General features: G+C 37.7%; 2 protein-coding genes across 4 annotated transcripts in view; one reads left to right on the forward strand and one right to left on the reverse strand.

The window, feature by feature from the left end:
• The window catches only part of SACS (sacsin molecular chaperone), a 47,564-nt gene extending 32,634 nt beyond the window's left edge, over window positions 1-14,930 (forward strand). For all 3 annotated transcript variants that reach the window (XM_054164902.1, XM_054164904.1, XM_054164903.1), the window contains exon 9: window positions 2,530-14,930. In XM_054164902.1, the coding sequence (XP_054020877.1) occupies window positions 2,530-14,090 (11,561 nt within the window). In that variant the 3' untranslated portion in view covers window positions 14,091-14,930. The remainder of the gene's footprint in view (window positions 1-2,529) is intronic.
• A 4,219-nt stretch (window positions 14,931-19,149) lies between these two features.
• The window catches only part of SGCG (sarcoglycan gamma), a 137,920-nt gene continuing 135,320 nt past the window's right edge, over window positions 19,150-21,749 (reverse strand). Inside the window, exon 10 of the mRNA XM_054164601.1 lies at window positions 19,150-21,456. Coding sequence (XP_054020576.1) covers window positions 21,283-21,456 — 174 coding nt within the window. The 3' untranslated portion in view covers window positions 19,150-21,282. The remainder of the gene's footprint in view (window positions 21,457-21,749) is intronic.

A 21,749-nucleotide genomic window follows, 5' to 3' on the forward strand; every position in this document is an offset into this window, starting at 1 on the left:
TGACTTTTGAGACATACTGTCCTGGACAATTTCCTTCAAGTGAATGTCACAAAGCAATCCAAAACCATGCTTGAAAACAAACAAACAAAAAACCACCCCCAAACCCTCCAAAACCAGAGCACAGCAACTTAACAAAACACAGGTTTAACAGACTATATGCTTGACCACATTTTAAGCAGCTCTTCTAAGACATTCCTCCACTTCTATCTTGGTCTCTGAGTTGCAACAAAGTCTATCTAGTCATTTTAATTCCCGGGAAGACTTTTGTTCATATTTAAGGTCTTGCATCTGTCTTTTTCTTCCTCTGGAGGTTTCTTTGAATGACTTTTAATTTAGGAAGTTGTTCTTGGTTGGTAGTATGCCTCTTAATTGAATATATGAACATATTTTCTGAAGTGAACATGTTAATATCTTCTTAAGTTAATATGTTCTTAAGTCTTCCAAAACTTCTTGAAATCCTTCAGACTTCTAGCTAATCCTTTGCAACATCATAGTGGTCTGCTTTTCTCTTCATTCTGCCTCCTAAATTGTTCTTCATTCTAAGACTTTGCATACTTGTAAAGTACAAACTGCAGTACCTTACAAGTTGTACATTATTATAAATAGTATTAGAGAGATTTTGGTCAGATTTTGAAACCTTATCTCTCAAGAATTTTACTTATATAGCTTTAGAAATTTGTAGAATGGTTTGGGTTGGAAGGGACCTTAAAGATCATCTGGTGTGGCAGGGTCACCTTCCACTAGACCAAGTTGCTCAAAGCCCCATCCAGCGTAGCCTTGAACACTTGAAGGGGTATCCACAATTTCTCTAGGCAACCTGTTACAGTGCCTCATCACCCTCATACCGAAATATTTCTTCTGTACATCTAATCTGAATCTATGATTATTTTGTTTTTTATTTAAAGCCATCTCTTGTGGTGATAAGAGAAATGTTCCTTATGTGGTTGATGAAATACAGAGGTTTTGGTATTATTTCTTTGAGAAGATGGTATGCAAGTTTTTTTCTATTGTGTTGTACAAAGACAACCAGATCTTACTTCTTTTTTTCTCTCCTAAAATGTGCACTGTGTTTTTCTTGTTAATATCTGCTTCTTTATTTATTGTGTTCATGTGTAATTCATGGGATGTTTTCTAAAAATGGATTTGGTTATATTCTAGCCCAACAGCTTCTCTGGGGATTTTCAGGTATGGTTATTAACTGAAGATGTACTGGTTTGGATTGAAGCTTGATATTTGTGTGATTTTGGTGATTCTCATTGCTCCAGCTTTCTCACAAATAAAACTTGCCAAATAGAGCTGCCAAAAGACAGCTGCCAAAGCTAACAGTGAAAGGAGTTCTAAAATCAGTTGAGGGGAAAAATGCATATTGTTGAAGGAATCCTTGTACCTATGTTACATGGAAATGATGAATATTTTCTTTGTTTTATATTTTATTCCAATTGAAAAAGATTTCAAGTATTTTAAGGTCACATGTACAGATTTTAAAACAGTATTTCTAAAGTTCTGTGCTTAAATAAAGGGATTTAAGCTTAGGTTTTGAGTTAATTCTTATCTTTCTGGTCCACTAATGCATGTATTTCTCACTTGCACCAGGCTGCCATGTTTTCCTCTGTTTTCTGTTCTCTAGAACTAACAGAATGCATAGCTATATAGGAAAAAGGCATTTCTGAAGAATGTCTTACTACTGATTCCAGTAGAGCAAGGATAGTAGATAGTATCTTTAATTGAAATGCTGCTTTTGAGGAAATGGCAGTGGTTATCTAGATGGAGGAAAGATCTGAAATTCAAATACAAGTCTTTCTCCCATTTCTGTCATTGTTTTTAATGTCATTGGCAGTTAGTGTTTATATTCTGTATTACTTCCTTAGCCCCAGACATTATGTAGATTTTAAATATAAGCTGTCTTAATGGTAAGACATGAGAGTTAGTACATATTTCTTTTAGTGAGGACTCTGTGAAGAATAAAAGCACATGTACCTACACTTGGTTTCAGAGCACCTTGCACAACTGAGTTTTCTTGGTTGTCAGTTTTAGCGTACAATCATCTTCACCTGGGCTGCTCTTTGCTGTGTCTAATAAATGATCTTTCAAATCTATTTGAGTCTTTGCATTTATAGCTAAATAATGGATTAGAATCTTATTTACTGCTAGGCAAATAAGTGGTGTAAAGAATCAAACAACAAAACCCCCAAATGTTTGAAGGTTCTGCTTTGATAGTAAATCTGTAGTTGCTAAGTATGCCTGAAAACTCTTGTGTCAAACTAACGAATGCAATAACATTTCCAATTTGTTTTTATGTTTATACTAATATGGAATGTATTAGCTTTCAATTACTTCCTAAAAGCAAGGGTAGCTGGTGTCTGCAGTATATTTAACACTTTTTTTTCCACAAAATGAAAGGCAGGCCACAAGTTAGATTTTAATTTTTTTCCCTCCCCTTTCTTTGCTTCTCCCTCCCTAACTAAACTCACTTTGTTATCTAACTCTGCTCTGTATTTTCATGGCTTTATTATTTTGCTATAATTTCAGGAAGGCCCTGCACTCAGCTACAGCTTCTGAACCCAGAAAGGTTTGCCCGTCTTGTTAAAGAAGTTATGAATACCGTGTGGCCTGGCAGAGACATGGTGGTACAGTGGTGTCCAGGTTTGGAAGAGAAAAATCACCCAACAGTTTCCTGGCTTAAGATGGTCTGGAAGAACCTCTATATACATTTTTCTGATGACTTGAGTGTGTTTGATGACATGCCGCTTATCCCCAAGACACTGCTGGAGGAAAACCAAGCATCAGTGGAACTGATTAGGTTTAGGAATCCTTCACCTATCATTCTGGAAGATGAATCTGAGACTCAGCTCCCGGAATGTTTAGCTGATATTATTCAGAAAGTTGGTGGAGTTGTGCTTAAGAAGCTGGATACTTCTATCCAACATCCACTTATAAAAAAATACGTGCATCCACCGTTACCAAGTGCTGTTTTACAAATAATGGAAAAAATGCCCTTACAGAAACTATGCAACCAGGTTGCATCATTCCCATCGACACATAAAGATGCTCTTAGGGCCTTCTTAGCTAGGTTAACTGATGCAAGTGAAAAAGAGAAAAAAATTATTCAGGAATTACTAATATTCAAAAAAATTGAAAAATCATCTGATGAAAGTGGCCCTGTTTTTACTGGGCTAAAAGGTAGTAAGGTATTACACCATACTGCTAAAATTCCTCTTGGTCTAAGGTTTTCTGTTCCAGTAATTGACAGCAGTGATGAAGCTACTATTTGCTTAGCTAACCTGCTAAAAATAGAACAGCTAAAGAGCACAGATTGCTTGAAGCTTGTTATACAAGACATAAGAAGTGATTTTTATTCACATGATGAAACAACAGAGATAATGCAATGGGTTCTTGAAAATCTGACTTTTCTGAAAAATGAGAATGCAGAAGTGATAGACTGGCTGACACCACTAAAGTTTATTAAGATTTCACAGGAAAAGATAGTGTCAGCAAATGAACTCTTTGATCCTGAGGTAGAACTTCTGCAAAATTTATTTTATGCTGAGGAGGAAATTTGCTTCCCTCCTGTTATTTTTACATCTTCAGATGTTCTTCATTCTCTGAGACAAATAGGCTTAAAAAATGAGGCCAATCTTGAGGAAAGTGATATTATGAGAGTAGCAAATAAAATTGAAAGTTTGCATGCTAACTCTAACTCAAGTCATGATTTACTGTTAAGAAAAGCTAGAACTCTCTTGACGATTTTGAACAAAAACCATGCACTGCTTCACTCATCTGAAACAAAAGCTGCTCTGAAAAAAATAAAATGGATTCCTGCATGTAAAGAAAGACCTCCAAATTACCCAGGATCCTTAGTTTGGAAAGGAGATCATTGTAATCTGTGTTCACCACCAGAAATCTGTGATATATCTCATGCAATCTTAGTTGGTTCCTCAGTTCCTCTTGTGGAAAATGTGCAGTTGGATACAGAAAAAGCACTTGGCATCCCAACCAAACCCAGCATCAAAGCAGTCTTAAAACATTTCAAAGTAGTGGTTGATTGGCACAGTTCTAAAACCTTCAGTGATGAGGACTATTATCAGTTTCAGCATGTCTTGCTTGAGATTTATGGATTCATGCATGACCATTTAGAAGAAGGTAAAGAAGCTTTTAAAGCCCTGAAATTTCCCTGGGTTTGGACAGGTAAAACATTTTGTTCCCTCACACAAGCAGTAATAAAGTCAGTACCTGACCTTGATCTCCAACCTTATCTACATTATGTGCCAAAAACTATGGCAAAGTTTCAGCAGTTGTTTAAAGGCTGTGGTTCAATTGAGCACTTAACACCAGACCACGTTTCTATGGTCATTCAGAAAATATATCTAAAGAGCGAGCAGTCTCTCTCGGAACAAGAGAGTAAGCAAAATCTTCACATCATGTTGGGCATCATAAGATGGCTGTACAGCAATCAGATTCCTGCGAGCCTGCATACACCGATGCCACTATACAGTGGCAAACTTCCTTATAAGCTTGCAATGAAGCCAATTCACGAGTGCTGTTACTGTGATATCAAAGTTGATGACTTAAACGATTTGCTTGAAGATTCTGTTGAGCCAATAATTCTGGTTCATGAAGACATACCAATGAAAACTGCCGAGTGGTTAAATGTCCCATGCCTTAGCACAAGATTGATTAACCCAGAAAATATGGGATTTGAGCAGTCTGGGCAAAGAGAGCCTCTGACTGTAAGAATTAAAAACATTTTGGAAGAATACCCTTCCATTTCAGATATCTTTAAAGAGCTTCTTCAAAATGCTGATGATGCTAATGCAACGGAATGTAATTTCCTGATTGACATGAGGAGAAATATGGATATAAGGGAGAACCTTCTGGATCCAGGAATGGCAGCATGTCATGGTCCAGCTTTGTGGTCATTCAACAATTCTGAATTTTCAGACTCTGACTTCTTAAATATAACTCGATTAGGAGAGTCTTTAAAAAGGAGTGAAGTTGACAAAGTAGGGAAATTTGGACTGGGATTCAATTCTGTGTATCATATCACTGATGTTCCTATTATTTTGAGCCGGGAATTCATGATTATGTTTGATCCAAATGTTAACCATATCAGTAAGCATATTAGAGATAAATCTAACCCTGGAATCAAAATCAACTGGAGTAAACAACAGAAGAGGCTGCGAAAATTTCCCAACCAGTTTAAGCCGTTCATAGGAGTCTTTGGTTGCCAGCTACCGCTGACTGTAGAATCTCCTTACAGCTACAAAGGAACGCTTTTCCGACTGTCGTTTAGAACTCAGCAGGAAGCTAAAGTGAGTGAAGTCAGCAGTGCTTCTTACAATACAGCAGACATTTACTCTCTTGTGGATGAATTCAGCATTTGTGGTCACAGACTGATAATATTTGCTCAGAGTGTAAATTCAATGGTTTTGAAATACTTGAAAATTGAGGCAGATGATCCTGGGGTGGCACAAGATGTTGTCACTATCAAAAAAAATCTGTGTTCTTCCAAAGCCTTGACTGCACCAAATGCAAGTGTATTAAAGGAAGCAGCTAAACTCATGAAGGTCTGTAGTAGCAGTAATAAAAAGTTTCCCACTGAAACACCGAAGTCTTCATGTATCTTACAGATAGTAGTAGAAGAATTTCACCATGTATTTAGACGGATTGCTGATTTACAGTCTCCACTTTTCAGAGGTACAGAAGATGATCCAGCTTCTTTCTTTGAAATGGCTAAATCGGGACAGACAAAAAGATCAGGTGATGAGCTGCCACAGAAAACAGTAGATTCAACAACATGGCTTATATGTTCTTGCATGGACATTGGAGATGCTTTAAAATTTTCATTACATGAAAGTGGACGAAGACTAGGTCTTGTTCCCTGTGGTGGAGTAGGAGTGTTGCTGTCTGAAACCCAGGATCAAAAATGGATTGTGAAACCCAACTGCAACACCATAGGTGAAGTATTCTGCTATTTACCTCTACGAATAAAAACAGGCTTACCTCTTCATATAAATGGCTGCTTTGCAGTTACTTCCAATCGAAAAGAGATCTGGAAAACAGACACAAAAGGAAGATGGAATACAGTATTCATGAGGAATGTCATTGTAAAAGCCTACATAGAAGCACTTTGTGTTCTACGTGACATGGCAATGAATGGTGAGCTAGTTGACTACAGTTACTGTGCGGTGTGGCCAGATCCTGATTCAGTTCATGATGATTTTTCTGTTATTTGTCAAGGGTTTTATGAAGACATAGCTCATATGAAAGGCAAAGAAGGGATCAAAGTGTTTTCTGATGGTTTCTCTTGGGTTTCCATGAAGAATGTAAGGTTTTTAGATGACACTATACTGAAAAGACCAGATGTTGGGCCAGCAGCCTTTAAGATCTTTCTGAAGTACCTTAAAAAAACTGGTTCCAAAAATCTCTGTGCTGTAGATCTCCCATCCTGGGTAAAGACAGGATTTGAAGAAGCAGGATGCAAATACATCTTAATGGAGAACACTTTCTCTGAGAAACAGTTCTTTTCTGAAGTATTTTTCCCTAATGTTCAGGAGATTGACGCAGAGCTGCGTGATCCTTTGATGCGTTACGTTCTCAATGAAAAGGTTGAGGAGTTCTCAGGAATTCTTCGTGTTACTCCATGTATTCCCTGTTCATTGGATGGACACCCATTAGTTACACCATCAAGACTGATCCATCCTGAAGGAAGAGTTGCAAAGTTGTATGATCCCGAAGATGGACGATTTCCTTACGGCACCACTCAGGATTACCTTAACCCAGTTATTTTGGTTAAACTTGTTCAGCTGGGAATGGCTAAAGATGACATTTTGTGGGAGGATCTGATAGAACGTGCAGAGTCTGTAGTTGAAATTAACAAGGTTGATCATGCCGCAGCTTGTCTCAGAAGCAGTATTATATTGAGCCTTATTGATGAAAAACTAAAATCTAGGGACCCTAGAGCTAAGGAATTTGCAGCAAAATGTCAAACCATCCCTTTCCTTCCTTTCCTTAGCAAGCCAGCAGGCTTCTCACTGCACTGGAAAGGCAGTGATTTTCAGCCCGAAGCATTGTTTTCAGCAGCTGATCTTTTTACTGCTGATCATCAAGATATAGTTTGCCTAATACAACCAATTCTTAATGAAAATTCCCACTCATTTAAAGGTTGTGGTTCTTTGTCATTAGCTGTCAAAGAGTTCTTGGGTTTACTGAAGAAACCAGATGTTAATTTGGTCATAAATCAGTTGGAAGAAGTTGCAAAGTCATTTGATGGAATCACGTTATATCAAGAAAATATCACTAATGCTTGTTACAAATATCTGCATGAGGCAATGTTACAGAATGAGGTGACAAAGGCTATGATAATTGAGCAACTGACAAACTCTAGTTTTATTCTGGTTGAGAATGTGTATGTTGATCCAACAAAAGTCTCTTTTCACTTGAATTTCGAAGCAGCACCCTATCTCTATCAGTTGCCCAATAAATATAAAAACAGTTTTCGTGAACTGTTTGAAAGCGTGGGTGTAAGACAGGCTTTTACAGTTGAGGATTTTGCTGTAGTTCTGGAATTAATAAATCAGGAAAGAGGGAACAAACAGCTAACAGAAGACAACTTTCAGCTTTGCAGGAGAATAATTAGTGAAGGAATATGGGGCCTCATTAGAGAGAAGAAGCAGGAATTTTGTGAAAAAAAGTATGGCGAGATTTTGTTACCTGACACTCGTCTTGCACTTCTGCCTGCAAAATCTTTGTGTTACAATGACTGTCCATGGATTAAAGTCAAAGACACAACTGTTAAATACTGTCATGGTGACATTCCAAGAGAAGTTGCAGTAAAGCTTGGAGCAATACCAAAGCGTCATAAAGCTTTAGAAAGATATGCATCCAATATCTGTTTTACTACTCTTGGAACAGAATTTGGCCAGAAAGAAAAACTGACAAGCAGAATTAAAAGCATTCTTAATGCCTACCCTTCAGAAAAAGAAATGCTGAAAGAGCTCCTTCAGAATGCAGATGATGCAAAAGCTACAGAGGTCTGTTTTGTGTTTGATCCTAGACAGCATCCAGCTGATAGAATATTTGATGAAAAATGGGCACCACTTCAAGGACCTGCACTTTGTGTTTACAACAATCAGCCTTTTACAGAAGATGATATCCGAGGAATTCAGAACCTTGGAAAAGGTACAAAAGTAGGAAATCCCTGTAAAACTGGGCAATATGGTATAGGTTTCAATTCTGTTTATCACATTACTGATTGCCCTTCTTTCATATCTGGCAATGATATACTTTGTATTTTTGATCCTCATGCTAGATATGCACCAGGTGCAACATCGACAAGTCCTGGCCGCATGTTTAGAGATTTAGATGCAGATTTCAGAACGCAGTTCTCAGATGTACTGGACCTCTACTTAGGAGATCACTTTAAGCTGGATAATTGCACAATGTTCAGGTTTCCTCTTCGAAATGGAGAAATGGCAAAAGTATCAGAAATCTCCACAGTTCCATGCTCAGATAGAATGGTCCAAAATCTTTTAGATAAGCTGCGTACAGATGGAGCAGAACTCTTAATGTTTTTGAACCATATGGAAAAAATTTCTATTTGTGAGATAGAAAAAACAACAGGAGCACTGAATGTGTTGTATTCTGTACAAGGCAAAATCACTGATGGAGACAGACTGAAACGAAAACAATTCCATGCATCTGTCATTGACAGCGTAACTAAAAAAAAACAGCTAAGTGAAATACCTGTGCAACAGATTACCTACACAATGGATACAGAGGACTCTGAAGGGAATCTTACAACTTGGTTAATTTGTAACAGATCAGGTTTTTCTGCCATGGAAAAGGTATCCAAAAGTGTGGTTTCAGCCCACAAGAATGAGGACATTACTCTTTTCCCACGTGGTGGGGTAGCAGCTTGCATTACTCATAATTACAAAAAACCCCATAGAGCATTCTGTTTCTTACCATTGTCATTAGAAACTGGATTGCCTTTTCATGTGAATGGACACTTTGCTCTGGATTCTGCAAGGAGAAATCTGTGGCGTGATGATAATGGTGTTGGAGTAAGAAGCGACTGGAACAGCAGCCTAATGACGGCGCTGATAGCACCGGCCTATGTTGAACTGCTGATTCAGCTGAAGAAACGCTATTTTCCAGGCACTGATCCTACAGTATCAGTGCTGCAAAACACACCTATTCATGTTGTGAAGGACACTTTAAAAAAGTTTTTATCCTTTTTTCCAGTTAATAGACTTGACATTCAGCCAGATTGGTATTGTTTAGTGAAAGCAGTTTACACTTGCATTTATGAAGATCTGAAGCGTCTTTTACCTGTTATGCGAGCTCCAAATATTGATGGTTCTGATTTGCATTCTGCTGTTATCATCACATGGGTTAACATGTCTACTGTGAACAAAGGCAGGCCATTCTTTGACAATTTGCTACAAGATGAACTGCAGCATCTCAAAAATACAGAATACAACATCACAACGCGGAAGACAGTCGCCGAAAATGTTTACAGACTCAAGCATTTACTCTTAGAAATTGGATTCAATTTGGTTTATAACTGTGATGAAACTGCAAATCTTTACCACTGTTTGGTAGATGCAGATATTCCTGTCACCTATGTGACACCTGCTGATGTCCGATCATTTTTGATGACGTTTTCTTTTCCAGACTCCAATTGCCACATTGGGAAGTTGCCCTGTCGTCTTCAGCAGACAAATTTGAAGCTCTTCCATAGTCTCAAACTTCTGGTTGACTACTGTTTCAAAGATGCAGAAGAAAATGAAATCCAAATTGAAGGCTTGCCACTCCTCATTACTCTTGACAATGTTTTGCAAATTTTTGATTCAAAGCGACCCAAGTTCTTAACAACGTACCATGAACTAATTCCATCTCGCAAGGATCTCTTCATGAACACATTGTATTTGAGGTACAACAATATTTTATTTAGCAGTGAAGTAGCTAAAGCCTTTGATATCAGAAGTTTCGCTGAATTGTTGTCATCTGTGTTGCCTAGAGAATACAAAACTAGAAATTGCATGAAATGGAAGGAAAACTTTGCAAGTGAATCTTGGCTTAAAAACGCCTGGCATTTTATCGGTGAGTCTATAAATATTAAGGAAGAGCAAGAAGATACACAAGCCAAATTTGACGATGTTGTTGAAACTTTGAAGGACTGGACTTTGCTCCCAGGTGTAAGGTTTACTGTCTCAGCTAATCAGCTTGTTGTGCCAGAGTGTGATGTTTTGCTGCCCCTCAGCATTATGCACATAGCTGTTTTTCCAAATGCTCAAAGTGATAAGGTTTTTCATGCTCTGATGAAAACTGGCTGTATTCAGCTGGCATTGAACAAAATTTGTTCCAAAGACAGTGCTTTAGTGCCTTTGTTGTCAGCATGTACAGCCAATATAGATAATCCTTCAAGCATTCTGAAAGCCATACAATATATGGTACAGACATCAACTTTTAGGACTGAAAAGTTAGCAGAAAGTGACTTTGAGGCTCTCTTAATGTACTTCAATTGCAATTTATGTCATTTGACATCTCAGGATGACATTAAAATTTTGAAGTCTCTTCCATGTTACAAGTCAATCAGTGGCCGATACATCAGCATTTCAAAATACGGGACATGTTATGTCCTCACAAAAAGCATCCCATCGGTGGAAGTAGACAGATGGACACAGTCAACCTCATCGGCTTTTCTTGAAGAGAAGATTCATTTGAAAGATTTGTATACTGTGCTTGGCTGTGTCTCTGTGGATGATCTCGAAGTGTACTTGAAACATCTTTTGCCCAAAATCGAAAGTCTGTCTTACGATGCAAAATTGGACCACTTGATCTACTTAAAGAATAGGTTAACTGGCATTGAAGAAACTTCAGAAATCAAAGAACAGCTGTTTGAAAAGCTTGAGAGCATTTTGATCATTCATGATGCAAGCAATAGATTAAAACCTGCCAAATACTTCTATGACAGGACTGTGAAAGTCTTTGAAGTTATGCTTCATGAAAAATTCTTTATACCTCAAGATTTTTTTAAGAAACTAGAGCAACTTACAAAACCAAAAAATCAAGCTGCTTTCCTTCCGTCATGGGTAACTTTCCTTCGACATATCGGATTGAAATTCATCATTTCACAGCAGCAGTTACTACAGTTTGCTAAGGAGATCAGCATGCGAGCCAACACAGAAAGCTGGTCTAAAGAAACGCTCCAAAATACCGTTGATGTCCTCCTGCATCACATATTTCAAGAAAGAACTGACCTTTTATCAGGAAACTTTCTGAAAGAATTGTCGTTAATTCCTTTTCTCTGCCCTGAGCGAGCTCCAGCAGAATTTGTGAGATTTCATCCTCAGTATCAAGAAGTTAATGGGACCCTTCCTCTTATACGATTCAATGGGGCACAGGTGAATCCTAAATTCAAACAGACGGATGTGTTGCAGTTGCTGTGGACCTCATGTCCTATTCTTCCTGAGAAAGCAACACCTTTAAGCATCAAAGAGCAAGAGGGAAGTAGTCTCGGTGCGCAAGAACAACTTGAGCAGGTTTTAACTATGCTGAATGTTAATTTGGACCCTCCCCTGGACAAAGTTATCAATAACTGCAGAAACATATGCAATATAACAACTTTGGATGATGACATGGTGAAAACTAGGGCCAAGGTCCTAAGAAGCATTTATGAATTTCTTAGTACAGAGAAAAGGGAATTCCGTTTTCAGCTTCGAGGAGTTTCTTTCATAATGGTGGAAGAAGGTTGGAAGCTTCTTAGGCCTGAAGAAGTGGTAATAAACCTTGAGTATGAATCTGATTTTAAACCTTATCTTTACAAACTTCCTTTAGAACTTGGTACTTTCCATCAGTTGTTTAAACATTTGGGTACTGAAGATGTTATTTCAACAAAGCAGTATGTTGAAGTTCTGAGTCGCATATTCAAGAGCTCGGAAGGAAAGCAATTGGATCCTAATGAAATGCGCACAGTTAAAAGAGTAGTGTCTGGCCTGTTCAAAAGTCTTCAGAATGATGCTGTCAAAGTTAGGAGTGACCTGGAGAATATGAGGGACTTTGCCCTTTACCTTCCCAGTCAAGATGGTAGGTTAGTAAAGTCTAGTATCTTGGTTTTTGATGATGCACCCCACTACAAAAGCAGAATCCAAGGTAACATTGGCGTGCAAATGCTTGTTGATCTTAGCCAATGTTACTTAGGCAAGGATCATGGTTTTCACACTAAATTGATAATGTTGTTCCCACAGAAACTGAGACCTCGTTTACTTAGCAGTATCCTTGAAGAACAGCTGGATGAAGAGTCCCCCAAAGTTTGCCAGTTTGGAGCATTATGTTCTTTGCAGGGAAGGTTACAGTTACTGTTGTCCTCAGAACAATTCATCACAGGACTTATTAGGATTATGAAGCATGAAAATGACAATGCTTTTTTAGCTAATGAAGAAAAAGCAGTAAGGCTTTGCAAAGCTTTGCGAGAAGGCTTAAAAGTTTCCTGTTTCGAGAAGCTGCAAACAACATTAAGAGTTAAAGGTTTTGCTCCTATTCCTCACAGCAAAAGCGAAACATTTGCTTTCCTGAAGAGATATGGAAATGCAGTAATACTGCTTTACATACAGCATTCTGACAGCAAAGACATAAATTTCCTGTTAGCTTTAGCAATGACCTTAAAATCTGCAACTGACAACCTGATTTCTGATACCTCATATTTAATTGCCATGCTGGGTTGTAATGATATTTACCGGATTGGTGAGAAGCTTGACAGTTTAGGAGTGAAGTATGACTCTTCTGAGCCATCAAAACTTGAACTACCAACACCTGGCACTCCTATACCTGCTGAAATTCACTATACACTCCTTATGGATCCAATGAATGTATTTTATCCTGGTGAATATGTTGGCTACCTTGTTGATGCCGAAGGTGGTGATATATATGGATCATATCAACCAACTTACACCTATGCAATCATTGTACAAGAAGTAGAAAGAGAAGATGATGAAAGTCCCAGTTTTCTAGGGAAGATTTACCAGATTGATATTGGATATAGTGAATACAAAATAGTGAGCTCTCTTGACTTGTACAAATTTTCCAGACCAGAGGAAAGTTCTCAAAGCAGGGATAGTGCACCTTCTACCCCAACCAGTCCTACAGAATTTCCAGCACATGGACCAAGGACAATTCCACCTCTCTTCATTGGCAGAGAGAGCCACAAGACACCATCCTCGAAACATCACTCTCCAAAAAAGATAAAATCGACCTCATTGCCAGAAATATTAAGAGAAGTGACATCTGTGATTGAGCAAGCTTGGAAGCTTCCAGAATCTGAAAGAAAAAAGATAATTAGGAGGCTGTATCTTAAATGGCATCCAGATAAAAATGCAGAGAATCTTGAGGTAGCTAATGAAGTTTTCAAACATTTGCAGAATGAGATTAACAGGCTAGAAAAACAGGCCTTTATGGATCAAAATATGGACAGAGCCTCAAGAAGACCATTTTCATCCTCTGCTTCTCGATTTCAGTCAGATAAGTTTTCATTTCAAAGATTTTATACTTCATGGAATCAAGAAGCAACAAGCCACAAATGTGAAAGGCAACAGTATAAAGAAAAGGGTCCATCTTCCACTGGGCCATCTCACTCTCAGCGCTTTTTTGTCCCGCCTACATTCAGGTCTGTTGGCAATCCTGTAGAGGCACGACGATGGCTTAGGCAGGCTAGAGCTAACTTTTCAGCTGCAAGAAATGACCTTCATAAAAATGCTAATGAGTGGGTGTGCTTTAAGTGCTACCTTTCTACTAAACTTGCCTTGATTGCAGCTGACTACGCTGTGAAGGGCAAATCAGACAAAGATGTGAAACCAGCAGCCCTTGCACAAAAAATAGAGGAATATAGTCAGCAACTGGAGGGACTTACAAATGATGTTCAGACATTGGAAGCGTATGGAGTAGATAGCTTGAAAACTAGGTACCCTGACTTACTTCCTTTCCCACAGATTCCCAATGATAGATTTACTTCAGAAGTTGCTATGAGAGTGATGGAATGTACTGCTTGTATCATCATAAAACTTGAAAACTTCATACAACAAAAACTGTAAATGAGCTGAACAGGTTAGGGAACTCTTTTGCCAAGAGCTTAGGGATTTCATGTGATGGGGTACAAATGCAATTGTGCAGATTACTGAACATCCAAGAGGTTACACAATACCGAGCAGTTTAGAAGTGTAGTGCACAAAGGCGGATGGTACTGAAGTACTTGGAGTTGAAATAGATTTACTTTTTTTTCTTAAACTGAGCCTGCTGTCCAAGCAAACTGTAAAACATGAATACTTTTTAAAATCTGCAAGGAGACTGAGCTGCAAAAGTTAGCTGTGTGTACACCGTTGTGATTAATTGGCATATTGTTGAACTGCACTTTATATAACCAAAGCTTAGCTTTCTGTTAGATGAAGCCTGTATTATATTAGACTTTATTTCATTTAATATAATGTTTCCAAAACTGTAATAGCAGTTTTCACTGTACTAATCTTAAGACTGGACATACAATGAAATGAGAGATGGGATGGAATTTCAAATCATTTTGGAGGTATTGCTCCAAAGCTTTTCTGTATTCTCATGTGTTCCATGGACCTTTGTGTCACTCACAGTAATACTCTTATCAGCTGGATCTGATTATAAATTTGCTGCAGCGTCCCATTGTGAATATGTAAAGGGTAGTTTAGTACCTGTAAACTGTTGGATTAATTTTAATACTGAATAATAACGATACTTGATTTAACATGCAACTTCATGTTATGCATTGATTGCATTTACTGTATTATGCAATAATTATTTAAATTTTTTTTCTAGAGCCTGTCATCTTTTGTTTAATGAAAAATGCATGTCGATGCTATAAAATTGGTGATCATCATTTTATGGTGTTTTATGATTTCCTTTTTTTTTTTTTCCCCTTGAAAACCTCAGTTTTTTAGATGTCTAAATGCTTGAGGACTTCTTTTTCACCTGTGTGTTTGCATTTGTGTGTGTACACATATATATATATTTTTTTTTCCTCACAAACATTGAAAATTGTACCATTCAGTAACCCATTTCTGGTGTACACTGAGCTCTGGTTGTTTGGTTTTTTTTCTGTTACACATTCAAAGGTGCTGCAATGCAATGCTCTTTTGATTTTGTCGTTCACTACTACAGCCCTAGAGAAAGCCGATTTCTTAGTTCACGCTCTTTCTTTTATAGTTTGTAATACTTTTGGTAATGTCATGCAATATGTTCAACATTAGCTATTTGTAAAAAAAAAAAAATAATAAAAATTTTAAAAAAATAAAATGGAAGAATCATACTAAATGGAATGATTTTTCTTTGCTGGATCAGCCACGTTTAGCATAAACGTTAAACATCTTCCAGTGATACGCTATTACAGTTGTTTACTTGACAGCACAGCGGAACTGTATCTTGACGTACAGAATACAAAGGAAAATAGACAACAGTGCAGGGCTGATACAGGTGCAATAGTGTTATGAAAATAAATCATGATGAAGGCTTCTTCAGTTTTATGCAAGTTATAAAGGGCTTGTTCTTTTCCAAATGGTAGTGGGGAAAAAAAATGCGATGTTTGGAAAATAATACTGCTTCTCATTGTGAAGCCCTATTATTATTTCTGCTAGTAAGTGCCATAATTTTAATAAAGGAAAATGCAAACATATTTCAGTTCGGTATGTTTCGGTTTTGTAAAGTAACTAAATTTACCTGTTCTTTCAGGCTTTCTTTTATATAGATGAATACACAACCTCTTTTCAATTTAGTCTAAATAATTGTACAAATATTATCAAGGAACAACGTTCTGGTTTTATTTTTTTCTTGCAATGACAAATGTTTGCAGTTTTCTCAAAGAAACTGTACATTTTGCGTTTTTTGTTTGTTTGTTTTGCAATAAATAGCATGTAAGTAAAACACAGATCCTGGTGTGCCATGAAATAAATCAGTTCAGTTAACTCTCAATGCTTTTAAAAATAGATTCCTTTGTGAGCCTTACTTTGTTCATTAAGTCAGATAAATAGAATAGAACAGAATAGAATAGAATGGAATAGAATAGGAGTGGAATAGAATAGAATAGTTAGAAAAGACCTTTGAGATCATAAAGTCCAACCTATCACCCAACACCAACTAATCAACTAAACCATGGCACCAAGTGCCCCATTCAGTCTCTTCTTAAACACCTCCAGTGATGGTGACTCCACTACCTCCCTGGGCAGCCCATTCTAATGACAAATCACTCTGTGAAGAATTTCTTCCTAACATCCAGACTAAACCTCCCCTGGCACAGCTTGAGACTGTGTCCTCTTGTGGTGCTGGCTCCCTGGGAGAAGAGACCAACCCTCACCTGGCTACACCCTCCCTTCAGGTAGTTGTAGACAGCAATAGGGTCTCCTCTGAGCCTCCTCTTCTCCAGGTTAAGCATGCCCCGTCCCTTCAGCCTCTCCTCACAGGGCTTGTGCTCCAAACCCCCCATTAGCTTTGTTGCCCTTCTCTGGACATGTTCCAGCAACTCAACAGCTTTCCTAAACTGAGAGGCCAGGTTAAGCAAAACTGAAAAAAGGAAACAGGCCTCATGTTTCTCAGTTTAAACGGAGCTAAACCAAGGTGGCATGGAAACTTGCAAACAGGAGCAATACTTTCCCAGTTTTAGGTGAGATCTTGAGGATAGAAATCTTAGCCCATAGCCGGTTTTTAAGCAACTTATGTTGCCTTATCAATAGTATTATGAATCATCTGCACTAGATATGCAGAGCTACTAAATTATTTTGCTGTATTTTTATTTTATTTGGAGGTGGTGGAGTCACCATCACTGGAGGTGTCTAAGAAGAGACTGGATGGGGCGCTTGGTGCCATGGTTTAGTTGATTAGTTGGTGTTGGGTGATAGGTTGGACTTGATGATCTCAAAGGTCTTTTCCAACTATTCTATTCTATTCCACTCCTATTCTATTCTATTCTATTCTATTCTATTCTAGAGTGTTGACACTGTGAGAAAGAAAATGTTTTTAGTTCTTTGGGAGCTAATGGTCTGAAGCAGTTTCACATATTGAAGCAAGGTGAGCAAGAAAATCTGAGTGAGACAGAAAAATTCTGTCATTCCTGGGTTAATAGTATTGATAGTTGCTATAAAATTTACACATGGATGTAGAGAGACAGGCAAGAGTGGTGTCTCCATTGGAAGTCTTTTTAATTGTTTGTTGGGGTTTGCTATTTCCTTAAGTAGCTGTAACAGGTAGCCTAAATGAAGAGGCCAAATGAAACCAGGAAACCATATTGTGATAGAAACTGATTTCATAGGTGCCATTTTAATCCCTGTTAAAAATAAAAATGCTTAATCAGTGCTGCCTTTTGGTTTACCTGGAAGACTTGGGAAATCCAGAATACTGTATTTGTTCCTAAGTTGGGCATGGAAGCTCAGCAGAGGTATTCAGGATCTGTAGAAGTAAATGTTAGCATGTAGGTTCCACAAAAATCCATTTTACAAGTAATTCTCCACATAACACAAGTTCACATGGGTGAAAATGTTTTTTTCAGCCTAATTATTTTTCACAAGTACCAATATTGTGCCTCATAAGAGCAGCTTCAGTAGTGCCTCCCAGGATTATAGTTGTGAGGTTGATCAGACATGAGTGATACAGGGAATTGATTCAACTGTACATTTGTAGCTTAAATCTAAAGAACTATGGTTGTAACAAGCTCTGGCAGGTTTGTTACTAATCTTTTTGAAGCTTTAGGAGTTTTCTTCTCAAACAATGACATTAGCACCTGTTCTAAAAAGAAATAATTGCCTCTGTAATGATCAACAGCAAAAAGACCTTTTTATTAAGAAACAGCTGTTGTGTAGCGAGCTACTGAAAGAAAAAGCAATGGTTTGTTGCATAAAAAAGGGCAGTTTTGCAATATTTGTACTCAAATCACCATAAAGATACTATGGTGATTTGAAACATAGGAACTACTAGTATAGGCATTGCATCCATTTGATACTTGGGTTGCTTTAAATGAGGTTTCAGTAAAATCTATTGTAATTGCGCCAATCAAAGGAGGGTACTACCTACTTTGAGATTTCACAGAATCACAGACCCAAAGAATCACCACGGTTGGAAGAGACCTCAAAGATCATCAAGTCCAACCTGTCACCACAGACCTCATGACTAAACCATGGCTCTGAACACTGTGAGGATGACTGGATTGGTATTGTGAAACAAGAACAGAAATAATAGTTAACTAATTTGACAGCCAAAGTAGATGTTTTCATTTGAAGAAGACACACTTAGTTTAGTCACATCGAGGTGTTTGTCAATGAGTTTTTAATCATAGCTTTGTATTTTCTTTGGTTTGCTTTCTGGATGATTATTTCAGTAGCATTGGCATGATTTATTTTTTTTTGCTTACTGTCGCCTACTATAGATGAGATAAAGGAATTCTACACATCCAATGACATTGTCAAGCATTTCCTAATTCTGGAAAGTAAATTTTTAGTTTGGGCTAGGACTTCTGTTCACATTCTAAAAACAATGTACATTTCACATTCTTAGACTCCTGGGAAGCTAATTTTGTCCTAAAATTGAACACACTCATTTAAGCTGTGGTTCGCTTTGTGGTGGGTTTGAACACAAAAGGAGAAGCAGACTTTTCAAAATGTATAAAGTTTATTCAAGAACTCAGTTTTCAGTTAATTCTTGCAATTTCTTTTTGCATAAACATATATAAAGATAGACAAATGTCCGTACTAAAGGGCTGTGACATGGAAACAAAGAGGGTTGTGTTTGGGCAGTCACCAATGAAATTATACTACCATTTTGATTTTTCCCCCCCACTTTTCCACTGTATAACAATCCTAACCAGTTAGAAGAACTGCTTTAAATAATTATTTTTTTTGTGGGGAAAAAAATAAGCAAACAATAGAGTTCGCTGCTGTAGTTGGGTAGCACTGGGTTTTTTCCTTCGCCGTTTGAATAACGCTTCTGAAAGTAAACCAGAGAATTGCATACTTTCCTGTGCCATAATTTTCTATTACTCTGCAGTTATTTACTGAAGTTTGATGCAAGTAGAAACAATAAATTTGAAGTATTAAAACCAGGTGGAAAGACATCTATATGGAGATACCAAAAATGATGATTTAGTGGTACGTGAACTATATTGAGATTGACAGCAATTGAGACGATAGCATCAGATGACTACACTGTAGTAATTTTAGAATAAACTTTGTTGTTCCACTCACTACACCTAAAAGAAAAAAAATAAATCCTAAAAACGTTCTTCAGTGACAAGAAGTTGCCGTCCATGCTTTAGAAAACCTACACATTTTATATAATGCAACTCTATTTTCACTGTCAGTTTTGTAGCATGATGAAAAAGAAGAATGATATTAAAAAAAACAAGAGGGAGAAGTTGGTCATTTGGATGATGGCAGAGCTTGAGGACACAGCAGACCTGTTCAGTTTTCTGTAGTACTCTGAATCTGTTTGTGAACTGAGGCAAGTCCAAAAGGCTTATCTCCATAAGAAAAGAGCAGTTACTGCAATGTGTAACCGAGGTTCCATAATGCTTAGTAAGGTTACTAGCCAGGGAACAGCATCCTGATTTTTCTAACATATGCTATGGCTTTGTGAAAATGGTAACTAAACCAGATCAACTTCAGTGGCAGTAGTTTAGGGGTTTGGTTACTCTTGTGATACACAGAAAGTCTATATTCAATCCCTTGCCTGGCATTAACTAGCAAGTCACATTTGAAAATGTACTTCCAAAACAAACCCTTAAAATGTATACATTAAAATGCTATGTTTCCATTGCCAGCAGGTTGCAACTAATGCACTTATTTACAGTGTCTAGCTAACATTGAGGGATTAGATTAGATAAGATTAGATCAAAAGAGTATTTTGATACCACATAGAAGTGGGCTTATATTCCTTGATGTCAGAAACATAGGTATGATGACAATTCAAGTGCCTTTGAAACTAGATAGTGGCTGACACCAAGGCACTATGTGATAGCAGCCCCTACCTGGGTAATACTATCAACTATATACAAAAGATCATCAAAAGGATAAAAAAACCCCAAGACCTTTAAACAACAAGCTGTTAAATACAAATCCTGCTACCCAGAGGTGTGCAAACTATTTGTATTCAGTGCAACACTGTACAGGGAAATGAGTCTGCAGTTTTGTTTCTCTACAAGGTAAATAAATGGTTTGTCAACTCTGGTGAGCATTTATTTTGTATCCAAAGTCATAATGAAAAAACCAATAAAGAGTAGTTTTACTCTCTGCTTGTGATGGAATCCCATTCTGACAGGATCAGAAATACCAGTCAACAGCTGCAGATGGAAATGGAATAGTCATCTCAACTGAATCATGTGGGCTGCAAAAAAAGGATTTATTTTTTTCCTACTGCCCAAACAGTTCCTTGTGTCAGACAATCTGGAGCCACATATTTTTTTGTTTGTTTTACTGGTACAGCTGGCATAGCAAATTGCCTCATTGAATTAGCATGTCCTAAAATAGAAAAGGGTTTAAACGCGTATGAAGGTACAGGCAGTACAACAAACTATTGCTATTATAAAATGTGCTAACATATTTCTCTTGTACAGTGAACAGATTTGGGGTGTAAATGACTCCTGGAGCTTTTTGTGTTAGTTATTTTTATGTGACTCTCAGTAATAAGCAAATCAGCATTTATGTTGCCAAATTAAATCAGAAAGCGATTAGCAAATTCACCCTTTTAGACAGAACTTGTACAAATACCACATTTCTCGTATCTTGTGTTATTGCAAGAACAAAATTGCATAGACCATTTGCTGGCACTTTCTGCATTCCTTAAATAATGCTTTATCTTAGCAAACAGTTCAAGTAGTTCCCTCCATTTAATTTCACTCACTAATGCAGTGTTTACATGGTGTAAGAGAAAAAACCCACAGAGCTCAAAAATATTAAAAATGACACAATCATTTGACGGAATAGTAAGTCCAGCAAGGAAACACATTCCTTTTATTCTTTTTTTTTATGCTTTCTGTAAGGCTGTTTTCAAAATGTTACTGACAGAACATGTAATTTGATTCAAGTCATTCTTCTGAAGTTGAAATGTCATTTGTGCTCTTCTTCCCCTTTCACCCTGTAGTCCAGAATTGTAGCTACAGATTTGTTTTCTAAACTGAAGTACTTTGTTGTGGAAATTCTGAAAATTCTGCTTTCAATAGTGCTCTTTAGCAACAATGCAAAACTCAGACCAGCAAGGGAGTGTGTGGCCTTTTCTGGTGCCTCACTGGCAGACGCGGCTGTATTCTTGGCAAGTGGAGCCCATGCCAGCCACCGACAAGTAGAGCTTTCCATCTGGACACACGCAGATTTCGTAGAGCCCCTGAGAAATACTGGGTCCACCCCTGGTACCCTCGGGCAATTTGGGCAGTCGCACAGTTTCGGCATCGAGCAAAAGCTGCATGAGAGAAAGCAGGACAAATGGGCTCATTACAGAGAATAATGCAAGAGAGTACCATGAACCAACTGGACCTTGTCTCAGCAGTGATTTAAGAGTAGCCTTCCACTAAGGCATGGTATTGTGGTAGCTTTAGACTATGCCTTTAAAAGTTAGCTGCAGATTTTTGAGCAGAAGAGTGAAGAAGTATAAACAATTCACAGATGGGTGTACCGAACTGAACTTTCTCTCACCACCACAAAAGGAAAACAAAAGATTATTCTAAATGAATTTCATTGGCCAGATGTGAGATG

Source organism: Dryobates pubescens, chromosome 10, assembly GCF_014839835.1.
Source record: "Dryobates pubescens isolate bDryPub1 chromosome 10, bDryPub1.pri, whole genome shotgun sequence".
Classification (NCBI taxonomy): domain Eukaryota; kingdom Metazoa; phylum Chordata; class Aves; order Piciformes; family Picidae; genus Dryobates; species Dryobates pubescens.